The 13290-nt window shown below is 34.8% G+C and overlaps 1 protein-coding gene across 1 annotated transcript; it reads right to left on the bottom strand.

The window, feature by feature from the left end:
- Positions 1-10426: 10426 nt before the first annotated feature.
- LOC128241233 (uncharacterized) lies at positions 10427-12920 on the bottom strand. Its single transcript, XM_052958182.1, has 3 exons — positions 12906-12920; positions 12338-12482; positions 10427-11239 (listed from the first exon to the last, which is right to left on the bottom strand). Exons 1-3 carry the CDS (start codon positions 12918-12920, stop codon positions 11001-11003), a joined length of 399 nt encoding a protein of 132 aa, XP_052814142.1. The 3' UTR covers positions 10427-11000.
- Positions 12921-13290: the final 370 nt, after the last annotated feature.

Genomic DNA, 13290 nt, shown 5'->3' with positions numbered 1-13290 from the left:
ATTCTTTGCAAAGAAAATTCTAAAACATTTAAATATATCCTTATTGCAGGACCAATTATTGATTTGCAGACTGTCTCCCGGGGATTTTAATGACGAATACAAATACAACTTTTCATTTACTCATTGCACCTTTTACCAAATATGAACCGAGTTTTATGTTAGTACGATGCATGTTCAATTTTAAAGACAATTTGATTTATAACGACGCGCTTAACAAACAGGCTGTGACCAGCGCCCGTGGTTTTTCGAAATCACCTGAGCAAACACAGAATAAAACAGAGGGGTAAATACACCCAAGTAAATTTGTTACTCATGCTTAAATAATTATCTTATTAATTTATAAATGTTTGAAAACCATATGGATTTGCTACACCAATAATCATCAAGAACGTAATATCAAAAAAGGTGTATGTTTCTTACTTCAAAATTCTCTTTTATATAAAACAAGACTTGAGTGAAAGCATTTTGTGTGTCAAGTCTGAACTTTCACATTCCTTTGCACTGATAAAATAAAATAAAATCTCTGAACCGTTAATATGCTGCAATTATCAAGTAATATTTCACTGATGTTTTGCTATAAAAAATATAAAATGGAGGCCAGTTAACGGACCCTTTTTAAAGGCACAAAACTAAGGCTGATACACAAAACAATACAGGCAGATCATACATGCACCAGACACGGCTTTCTCAACAAACTACTAATATTTTTATCACAATCTTTGAAAATATTGTGTGGACCAATATCATTTACAAGTGTGATAGGCCGAAAAACACTGTTTAATAGTAAGGAGCTATATACATAGCCGCAAGGTTTTTTCATCATTTAGAGTTGAGTTAAAAATTGCAACAGCAGGTGAGTCAAATAAAAATGTTGCTCTCTCTCGCAGGATCGAACAAAATGATAAGTAATTAGACAAAAAAGGTGGCACAATAGTTGGATATACGTGACAAATGAAACCTGTAGAATGTATCCATTTTAAACAGTTAATTAAAGTTATTAATAACGTTATTTCATTTTTTTATTACGCGAAATGTTATGTTGCAGCACGCTTTGTCTTGACATAAACTGAGTGACATCATTTTAATCATATTGACGGGTAACTTGAATGTCATTTCAAACACGTTTAAATGCTACCATTGTATATTTATTTTAATTTACACGAAACTTATAAAACACTTCATGAGTATTGCAGCCAATTATTGCATACATTCTAGCAAGTCATACGTTTATGTCTCCTTTTGTCTTGGTGATAAATACTTATTTGAATTAAGTGCTTAATTTTCATTACATCGTTAGAAGAAAATGGGATATTTTCATGAAACGCATCTTACCAGGTGTGACGTCACCTGTTTCACGGATTCTTACCGGATAAGTAGTACCGGGTACTATATTTTGGTAATGCATGTAGCTCGGAAAATTGATTTGTCAGGTCATTATCAGCGCAGGTTAAACAGGTACGTAATTGTTAGTTATTTATTACCACAAAGGGTCAGTGATAAAAATGACCTGACACTCGTTTCATCATAAAACACCGTGGTACACATAGGTTTTAACTCATCTAATGTTCATAAGACCTCCAAATGCTCGCTTACTAACAAATTTCAATGAACTCATTGAATACATTGGGGACTCATGACAGATCCTACATATCTTCATTTAAAAATAAATGTTATTTTGTATTGTATTTGCATGTCAGTACGTTATTGTCAACGATCCTTTATGTTTAAATTATTTATAGACTAAAATTAAATGCCAAACACAAACCATATACATCTTATAGATCACTTTGAATTTAGCATCTAATCAAAAACTGTTAATGATTTTTCTTCAACCTGTTATTATCAAATTGCACATTTCATAGTTATCAGCAAAATAACAACAACAACCGTTAATACATTTGCAATATGCATCGCAACAGCATAAAGCACACAAATGAGTATACATGTGAGGGAATCGTATACAATTATCGGTATAAATGTTATTAACTTTGTTATATATACACAATTATTTATTTATTAAATGTGTTGTCAAAAATCCATGGCAAAATATTTCTAAAAAAGCAACTGGTATATCTACATGAAATGTTTATATCTGATTTTCTTTCATCGTGTTTAGCTATTTGGTCAATTTCGAAGCTGGTATACAAGAATTGAAAGCTGCCGCACACTTTTTTTTCATATGCATTTTGTTTTAAAAAAATTAACAGTGAATAAACATGAACCGCTAAAATATTAGTGATCTAATAGCCTTACAATTACTGAATAAGGTGACACGGGAAAATATATGAGTTCTTCTATATGTTAGAAGTCGTTTTTGATTGTTTGATTCAATGCAATTTTGCAGTGTGTAGAAACAGCCGCCAGTCTTTCTTATATTGTTTCCACTACGGATCGGATGCGCACAGCACTAGTCCTAACAGTATTTAAATCGTGAGGTTTAAACGTACGCGATGCGGAAACACACAGCATGTACGAAGAATGCTGACATAATGTGGCATGGGGTACAGTCTGGGTAAGAACAATTCGTCTGGTAAGATCTGTTGACAAAGCGCCGCGTGTCATGAAAATGGAGTAACGACTCTAGCTATGCAGGCATAACTGATTTTAGTTTGGTCAAAGTAACTGAGAAACATTAAAATAAGATTCCACTTTCACTCTTCGACTATCCTTTGTTTCCGAAATTTTCAAATCGGCGCGGCCATTTTCTACTGCTGAGATTTCCTAAAATTACGTTGTAAAATTATATTATGTACAGGTGTATTTCAGTAGTGAAATATTTTTCAATTACAATATATACGTTTATGTCTTACATTATTTCGATCTGATTGAATATCATCAATGAACGCTCTGTTTTCCGCAAGCAAATAACACATTGTATTTACGTAAGATTGACATTTTAGATAATTGTTTTGGTTGTTTTTCAATTTAAAACGTCCATATAAGTGTACGCACGCTCCAGAACATTTCGATTCTGTTTCCATTTCAATTCTAAAATTCCTTTTTTATTCTACAATTATTTAACAAATGTTTATGTATATAATGTTGTTATTTCGATGGTTTATGTTTATTCTATATCAACCCAAAAAACATTTGTGCGACAATACTGACTTTCTTGAACGTAAATAATGATAGTTTGTGTTGTCATCGCCTTTGAGTTTTTTTTGTTGTTTTTTTTTTAAATTCTGAAAGTGCTTATCCGGTCAACCGTGTGAAGCGGGACACGCATTGTGCCCTATCATTTTTTCGCAATTCCAATCGCAATGAGCCCATAAGTAAGATACAATGGTGCCGCAAAATTTCATGCGGACGTTACATGGTACTAGGACGAGAGAATGGCTGGAGCCGTCGGATACACGTACTATTTTTAACAACGCACGGGGCTCGTGGTTGACAAATTATGTATTGAATCACAGAGGTATATCAGATTGTAGAATACTAAAACGATTTGAAGAGCCTGAAACAAAAGAATTTGGGGCATCCATGTCCCTTTGACACAATTTAAGTTTTCATTTATCATCTGCTTAAAGCTTAAAACTCATTTACCTATTTTTGAATCCGAAAAATGTACTGATAACAAGAATTCATGCCACAAATGATGATATTAACATTGTTTTAAAGCCGTGTGCGCGCTGACGTTGGTTTTTGAGAGCAGACCGGGACAAATCAGTGACCTTTATCAAAATGTCATTGAGTTATGCTCCGGACAAGGAAAAAAGCAACGGACCGACCGACATATATAACTCAAAACTCAATTATTATAATAAGATTTTAATTTCATAAATTCAAAAAATGCTTAACAATTCAAGTCTATCTCATTGCGTTTATGAAGGAACGATACGAATTTTCACCCGTACGATACGATCGCTAATAAGATTGCCGTGTTTGCTTCTGCATTATACACATCAACTCACCTTACATACTCATGAACACCATACCTTTAAACTTATTAAATTTGCACCACACGATGGTCTCTAATTTAATTGTATTAAACTAAATGTCAGCTAGATCTGAATATCCTTAAATGACAATGACTCCAGGACCTGAATCTGTATTGTATATTATTATAAATGCAAGTCCATATACAGTCAAGTACATGCAAAGAGTATTTGAACTATCAATTAATAGTGAAAAATACATGCAAAGAGGCAATGTCGGATTAAAAAACATGTTCCTGAAGGTAACATTTATCAAGCATTCATAGAAAAAATAAACAGAAAGGTCAATAAATTACACAGCAGAACTATGATAATGATATCAGTGCCAACAAAGCAATCTAGTGAAAATTATCTTACCGATGTTTTTCGCAAATATTAACCAGACAGCTAGATAATTATCGCGAACATTAAGTAGTAAACAAAATCAATTTGCGAACGGTATCTGGATATCTTACGGCAGTAATATGCCACCATATATTCTAGATAATGGTATTTATCAATATTACCAATTGTATAAAGTAATGACTTCTGATTACTTATATGTAAAATAAATAACTGAATATACCTATCCAAAACTGTAATGGCAGTTCATGTTGTTGTTTTTTATATAAATCGTAAGTGAAACAAACGATTGTTCAATTCTTTAGGGTCAACACAGTGTGTTCGTAATTTTTGAGTCAGTATAAAAGTCACATATTTTTCATTTAAAAACTCCCCCCCTTTCAAATAATAACAAACTAATATGGTCTCATCAGACATCTCAATAGCACATTATTGTTCATCGGAATCCATAAAACATAAAAACAGGGAGGCTTATAGTATGGGCGTCTCTTCATAGCGTGAAGATTATCAGTCAACATTTGCTTTGAGTGAATGCGCCCTGCTATAATTCATTTAAATTTAAAAGCTAGACCGTAACCAAAATACTTTCTTTTAAAGTTGTGTTAAGTATCCCTATCCTTTTCTAGATGTCGATCAACCATCACCTCTTATATTTAAAGTGGCAATATGATACAAATAGTGTATTAATTTTATTCAATATACACAAACGCAAGTACATCCTTTTAAGAGGAAACGGTGTGCACTCTGACACATCCCTGTCTATCGTTTGTCGTCGTAGCGGCATGCAGACAATAGCTTACATGCGAAAACACGTGACATGACCCAAAACTAGCCACACTGTGGTGCTCATGTGTAGCGCCTCTTTGCCCCAGCTATGTGGCCCAGAAAAGTCACATCCACTCAATTACAGATATCACTACCCAGTCTCGTACATAGCATCCTTGGCACCCCAGCGTATCATAACCAATATGATACCCTGGGCAAATCAGCTGTAAATATCTCGTTCTCATGAATAATTAAGAAGGTGAAATGAAGCCGCTTGATTGGTCGCATGAGACACACCTCATGTGGTGCGGAAATGGCCGAGAAGTTACGGATGTAATCTCGGTTTGAAATAATCCAATAAGATCACGGCTTACAAATCGTTTTAGACAGGATATTTTTAAATATGCCGATAACTCTTCACAAAGGAGAGATAACATCCTTTTTGTTCTCGGCTATTTCATTGGTCGGAAAATGCTTATGAATATTCAAGATTTACGAAGTTGCCATATCCAATTTACCCAGGGTATCATATAAGCTATGATACGCTTGGGTGCCGAGGATGTGTACCCGATGAGGTTGCGAGCACCAACACGCAAGAACGAAACAGTGCTTATTTTTGGCATCCTTTAAGATAAAGCTACATTTGAATCGCCAATCTCATAGTCCGACATGAGAGCGGCGGCTGCGTCTCGGCGATCCCTTGGAGCTGCGCCCTGTTGTTTCTGAGCCATTTCTGTGAAATGGATGTTGAAGATCTGACCGATGCTCAAATGCATCGTATCACCATTGCAATAATATTGCAATCGATATAAAAAGGGAATACCACTCCATAGACCATAATAGCTAGTTAAATGTTGATCAAATCAAATCAGACTGACCCCTCCCTATCCGTGTGTGACTAATCAAGGATAGTGCGCATGTACAACCTTCAGTAAAATGTCGATTAATTTCACGAATAAGCTTAACTCATGGCAGTTAGTCAGCTCAAGCAAACGATTCCCTGTTCAATCTTTATTCCAGATTTAAGAACATTTCCGTCGTTAATTAGGCCTTGTTACAATATACAATTGTAGCAGTAAAACAGGTTTTCTTCTCTTTACTCTACATGACACCAACGTAAAACGTTTAAGCTATTAAGAATAGTCATCCTATTACCATGGCAGAGAAGCAGATTACGGTATCCTCTCTTAACATTAGACCAACAGTCAAAAGTCCCGTTTTCGAAGAATAGTCATTCCTATTACCGTGGTAGGAAAACTTCTCTTAAAATGATACCAAAAGTCCAACGTCAAGCAAACAGAGTATGGTCACTACTCTTAACATCAGACCAAAAGACAGAATTCCAAGCTATGAAGAATAGCCATTCCTATTACTTAAAGTCCCAGCTATAAAGAATAATCGTTTTTACTACTTTTGTAGGAAAACAAGCTATGGTCATTTCCATGAGACATCAATCCATAAGCCACAGTTTAAGCGAATAGTCATTCCTATTTCTATTGTAAGGAAAGCAGATTATGGTCACTTCTCTGAAAATGAAGCAAAACTCCATCAGTCAAAATCATGAAAAAAAAAATCCTACGACCATGCTAGTGAAACAGAGTGTAGACACTTCTCTACACATGAATTCAAAATTCAAAAGTACTAGTTACGAAAAAGAGTTTCTTAAATAATCATGCTAATACAACTGATGGTAAACCTTTCCAAAGCTTACCACTGACTTAACCGAAGTATTTCCCCCTTCTCTAACTGTCGTGAAAATTGAATATCATGATACGTATACAAGCACGTTCCCTATGACACGGAGAACATGAATCGCTTATAACGAATAGATAAAACATAACTTAAATGACAGAATCTAAACTCAAAGTATGATATATTCTCTACCGTCTTGAAGCAAAACCTAAAATTCGAAAACGATCTCAATTAAAACTTGAATGAATGATGACACCTATTAATCTTGCAAAAAGACACGGCTGGATTGCTTTAATCATGTTATGCATGTAAAGGTCTATACTTGACACCTCATGCACTTCGACCTGTCTGTAAAGCTTAAAGAGGGCAGGTAACTAAAAACTGACACCGATAAGTGCAACTGTATGTTTTATGTATTACTGCTCTTAATTCTAAGGAAGTTGTTATGGAAATGACTGTGTCGGTCAGATGGAGATGATATACCTACTAGAACAGATGGTTGCAGACGACTCGGCGTTTAAAGGCTTCCCGTTAATTGTGCAAAAAGGCCACTGACAACTATATTGTTTAACATTAACATTTTTTGTACAAGTTGCGATGTATTTTTGTGACTTGGTGGTTTCTATAAAGGCGGTTGTACTTGAAACGAATACCTCGACTGTCGCAGATATTAAACTCCTGTAAAAGCATGCATTGTGGAAAATTGATCAAGCAAAGGGTGCTGTAAATATGATATGGATGGCTCTCTACGGATACAATATTTCCTTTTTTCTCATAGCAACCCGACCGACTTCTTCAGCTTCATGCCTTTTTTAAACCAATGTGGTTTATTACTTTTATTGTTTGCTGGTGACGCTTCGTACTCAGTTATAAATAATAGTTATCCTATCACCATGGTGGTGAATCAAGTTTTGAGCACCTCTCTTAACATAAGTCAAAAGGCTTAAATACGCAAATATGAAGAATAGTCATTTCTATAACCATGGTAGTGAAACAGATGTCCGTCACTTCTCTTAGCATGAGACTAAAACTCCAACGTCCAAGAAACATATTATGGTCACTACTCTTAACATCAGACCAAAAGTGAAAAGTCCCAGTTATGAATAATAGTCATTCCAATTACCATGGTAGGAAATTAAATTATGAACACTCTTTACATGCGACTTTACGTCCAAAGTCCCAGTTATGAATAATAGTCATTCCTATTACCATGACATGGAAACTATGATCACTTGTATTAACATGAGTCAACATGTCTTAGTACCCAATTATGAAGAAGAGTCTTTACGTAACCATGGTTGTAAAATTGATGATAACCCTTCCCAACCCTTTCCAATGATTGAACCGGAGTATTTTCCCTTACTTAATTGCATAACAAGTTTAAGTTCGTGATACGAACATGTACCCTATGACATTGAGTATATTGATCGCTTATAAGAAATAGATAAAACAAATCTTAAATGGCGGACCCTAAAATTAAGGTGATGAGACAATAGATGATGTACGTTCAATAGCTTGAAGCAAAATCTAAAATTGTAAATCGATCTTTAAAACTCAAATTTATCATGACAAACAATTTTGAAAAATAATGAGAAAGCAAATTAGTGACATATGAAAATATAAACAGAACATTGTTTTAAATACAAATATGAAATAATAATCATAAAAAATATATAGTTATATACACACTGTATCAAATATGTGTGGAAATTAAAAAAAATAAAAGATTGCAGACTCCCCTTAATTATGCACATTAAGGCCGCTTACAATGATGTCGGTCAAGCACAGACTTCTTTTGTACATGTTGAGATGTATTCAGGGGACTTAATTGGTATATACTATAAAGGTGATTGAACTTCAAACGAAAAACTCGGCTGTCACAGATAGTTGAGTGTAAGATAGGTTCATCTTAACCCGACTGTAGGTTTTATGCGGAAACAAGGTTTACCGAGTAAATTGGTTTTGTAAATTTGCTCCAGCGTTAAGACAGAACTAGCTAATACTACGGCTTTATTGTTGCACTGGCAGTATTAACCACAGTAGTATTTTTGTGTTGAGGAAATTAACTCCTAGCTACAATTTTTTTGTACGAGCACTTAGCACTTATAGCTACAATGCCCATCATTAAGGTTCAAGGGTAGGTCCGAAAATGACGGAAGACGTCCACTACTAGAAGCTGGGCAATAGAGGGCCCAAGACGCTCCAGGCATTGGCATCGACATAAAGAGCCCGCGGTTGCTATTGAAACGCAGCTTCAGCACGCAATCTGTTGCAGTGGATCAAGGGTTGCAGGGACAGGTGCATCAGCGTGATCCAAATACCATACGTTTTTTGGCTCGTGTATATACAACTTTTCATATTCCACCTCAATGAATTACCGCAATTAAAGTTACAGACACTTAAAGGCCGAAACGCTCAAAACCAAGAGGTCAGGGCTCAGTTGTTATACGGCACAAACTATTCAGACACACTGCTCTATATATTCTCATGTACAAAACGAATAAAAACTCTCTTTTTTCGAATAGCCTAAAGGTTGACTGCATGCTTAGCGTGGCGTATAACTTCAAACAAGAAATTGAAGTAAACGCTTGATGCTTGTTTTTCTTTTATTTACAAAAGACAAGCTCAGTAGCCATACCATAACAAAGAACCTGTATGTAGGCACCAGATATTAATCGAGACACACCGTACAAAATTCATCTTGCATTTAATAAGGAAAACCTTCATGTGTTTCAAGGTATATTATAATGACCAATTAAAAGCAGTTCTGTCAATGGTAGATATTGGAAGTTGGAACAAGTGTAATGTTTCGCGCATATAAACAATTTGCAAACCTCCAGTAACCTTGTGTTACAGTGAACTCGTCTTTCAATGACTGTTCCAAGGCGCTGTGTCAATCATTTTTGATAAAGCTATTGTGACGAGTGTTCGGTCAGGTTTGGATGATTGTGCTTTTGTGTCTTTTATTCAGTGTCGTTTGGGCCCTCATCTTGTGCATCTCAACAGGCTTTATATTTGAATGTCTGACTACTGGACTTTTTCATTGTATTATAATTGTTTTGTTTCAGCGCATGTGAATGATATATGACGATATTGGCCATTCTGCTATGTTCTTGAATCGTCCATCGCTATAACTCAGATATAAATGTAGAAAAAAACACAACTCATATATTGTGATACATATTTTATTTTTCTCAAATATTAATATACAAGAACAAATGTTACTATTGACACATCTTGGTAGTTTGTTCGATTTTAAAAAGTAATTTACAATAATCTTACTTCGAATTTATTTTATATAATGAATTGGTAAAAAGTGTCAAATACGTAAATGACATCAACTTATACCAATTGGTTATTTTTTCGTATTGACAAGGTGTTCATCTAATGTCAGGCATGCATAGTTATCATGTATCAGCGTTTCGTTTTTGTAGGCTTAAGAAAGAAGGAAATAGAACAACTGTGAAAAAGGCTGAGATATTCAGCAATCAGAACCACAATGGTCATCATAATGCAAAATTCTCAATGAAGGAAGATAAGCCAACATATAAAACCAGTGTTGACGAACTAAAAAATTTAAAAACAAAACATAATTTCTTTGAATAAATTAGACAATTTGTACACGTGTCTCTATGTCTAATGATATTTGTCTTCGTAGATTCAGTTCGCAGAATGTTTTTACTGCTCTATGCATTGTCATTTGTATTGTATAACACATTTGATTATCGAAATAGCTAATACTCTATTTAGTATTTTGCTTTTCACCAAAACGTTCACAATCAAAGTAGTCCGTACACTGGTTATAGAGAAATAAAATAAACCTGTGCATTAACACAACGGTCACCCTTCGACTCCCAATCCCATTGTACTATGTTTCTTTAAAACGTTCGTAACACTTTCGAAAATATACTTATAATTACAATTGTGTTTAATTGATGTAAGGTATTTGTTCACACTTGTAAATGATAAAGATCAATTGAGACGCAGTTTAAAACAATCGTGGCCAACATCAACTATGTGAATGAATCCCTCGTTCGATGTGTTTCAAATCTTTGTTTGTTGTTTTACTCAAAACTAATTATTTATAATTAAAAGCCTTTGTTATTAGAAGTCATCCACAAGATGGCACCTAAAATATTAAGCGACGAAAATATGTGTCACTTTTGGTATACAAAGTCTTGGGCACTTTGGGTAAAATCCATGATACATATACATAAACAATGCGAGAATCGATAAGGGCACACTAACTTAAATTATCAAAGTCTTTTACAGGGAAAGAAGGGTATACGCAAGCATAGACAACAGAACGCTTCCGAGAGCGGCAGTCATTTTTTCCTTCCCGCTGCAGTCCCCGACTTTCACCGTTAGTGTAAGGTCGTTGCTTTCACCACCAGTGACCGTGCCTGTAATGGTGACCGTATGTTCGGCTTTTGTGGCCTTGTCGAGAGTAACACCGGAAGCCGTTGTCACAGCTCCAGTAGCTGAATCAACATCAAAGGTGGCATCTGGAATGGTTAGACATTGACACATAGAGGTATTCTGACACTGCCAATGGTGTTCTAAAACAAATAGTTATTATGCATTACAAATACGCTTACATAAAATGGATATGTCTCAACTACTAAAAACAAACAAGATTGTGATCGACTTTCGTTCTTTACAAGCATGGACTATTTATTTTACTTACGACTGAACGCTGGAACACGGTATGCATTACGGATTGTTTAAACTACCTTTAAAAACTAAGAGCAAAGCGATTAAACTTAGCGGGTATAGTCTGGTAAAAGCGTCGTAGTTTAAATTAAGCAAGTAAAATTAAGAAAACGTAAAAGGTACATCTAATATGCAGCATGTTTGCATATTAAATACAGATGTTACATTGGTCTTACCCTAGGGTTATATAAATGTTTGTCATAGTCTTGTTTTAAGGAATTAGTAAACATGTTTCAGAGGTCATATTCTAGGGTTATATAATTATCTTTAATAGTTTTGTTCTGAGTCCTACATACAGATGTTCCAGTGATCCTTCCCCAGGGTTATATAAATGTCTGTCATAGTTTTGTGTGTGAGTACTATATACAGATGTTCCAGTGGTCCTATCCTATGACTGTATACATGTCTGTCATAGGTTTGCTTATACCCAAATAGTTAGAATTGTTACTGATTACCCCTCGTAAGTTCTACACTTGAAAAGAACAGTGTTTTCATTCAATATACCTTTGATGACTAATGCGTTTGCTGTGATGTTTTCTTTTAAACAAAATGTTGTTTTAGCAACAAAATACTAAAATTTGATCATTTCATCGTTAAGTGTGTAAAGAAATGTTAATTACTCATTTAGCAATAAAATATCAGGAATTAGTGTACACCACATTTAAACTCACTCGCTTCTCACAAAGGTACCTCGCCCGCCTGGGCACATGGGAATTTGGATTGTTGTCACTAAGCCGGACAAGTGGGTTTTCTCCGGGTTCTCCGGTTTACTTCACAACATATGACCACACTCTCGCGAGAAATCTCCAAACGAGAGTGGTTAATAGAATGTTGCAATAACTTCACAATCTTTCACAATCATTATAAAATAAATACGTTAAGGTACGTACCAGAATCCGCATACGTAACGACACTGCCGGTCACAGAAACAGAAACATCACCAACCGATTCTCCTTTAAATAAAAAGTTCGTTTTGTTAATTGGGCAATAATTTATTTTCAAACAGTGTTTAAAAGGCTTTCGCAGTTTTATAGTCTTATTTTCAACATGGAATAATATATTTTATATTATATGCATATTATATATTTTCGTTTTCAATTTTAATTATCAGCTTATTCCGAACGGCTGTCTCCTGTACCATATTGTAAAGTCTTTTGTTTGTTTTCGAGCATTCATTAATTCAAATATCGGAACAGTATCAAGTAGTATCGTGCCGTAAGTAGATTGCCGATACATTTTTACGCGGTTCACTATATCGCATATTTCATAATAGTTTTTACCTTTTCTTAACCATTATGATGTACTAATTTACTACTAATGTAACCTATATTTTAATTGGCCGATACGCATTCAACGAATACATAACCTAGAACTGGTTCAATTGAAAATAATTCTTGAAATGGACGGCGGTAAAGATTGATTAAAGTTAATGGAATTAACAGTTTAGACTCTAAATACTGATTCCTTCCACATCCTACCATTGGATTGTTCTTAATTTAGAGTGAGTTTTATTTGAAAAATTGATGTTCATGGAATGCTTGATTTGATTGCAGTATACGGAACTTTTGATCGTCGCTTGTATGGACTAAAATAATTGACAATCGGTCATCCTGTATTTAAAACTACAAATTACAAATTAGCGGTTTCTTGTATTTGCCAGCTTGTTATTAGACTAGATTTGAATTAAACCAAAACCACCATAAAAAATATTCGCGCATGTATATCGTTATTGCCGGAGACCACATTGCTTTTTTCCGTTACACTACATACATAACGTCGGAAAATTGACAGAAAATATCTCGTTTATATGAAGTAGCGTAAGGCAGGGGAGACAAATCTTTTT

The sequence above is a fragment of the Mya arenaria genome, chromosome 7, assembly GCF_026914265.1.
Source record: "Mya arenaria isolate MELC-2E11 chromosome 7, ASM2691426v1".
In the NCBI taxonomy this organism is placed as follows: Eukaryota; Metazoa; Mollusca; class Bivalvia; order Myida; family Myidae; genus Mya; species Mya arenaria.
The sequence above is the reverse complement of the archived record's forward strand: the minus strand, read 5'-3'. Positions and strand labels throughout refer to the sequence as shown.

Coding starts and splice junctions, on each gene's coding strand:
- LOC128241233 (XM_052958182.1), bottom strand. Junction 11,240..12,337: donor CGTTACGTATGCGGATTCTG/GTACGTACCTTA, acceptor TAACCATTCCAG/ATGCCACCTTTGATGTTGAT.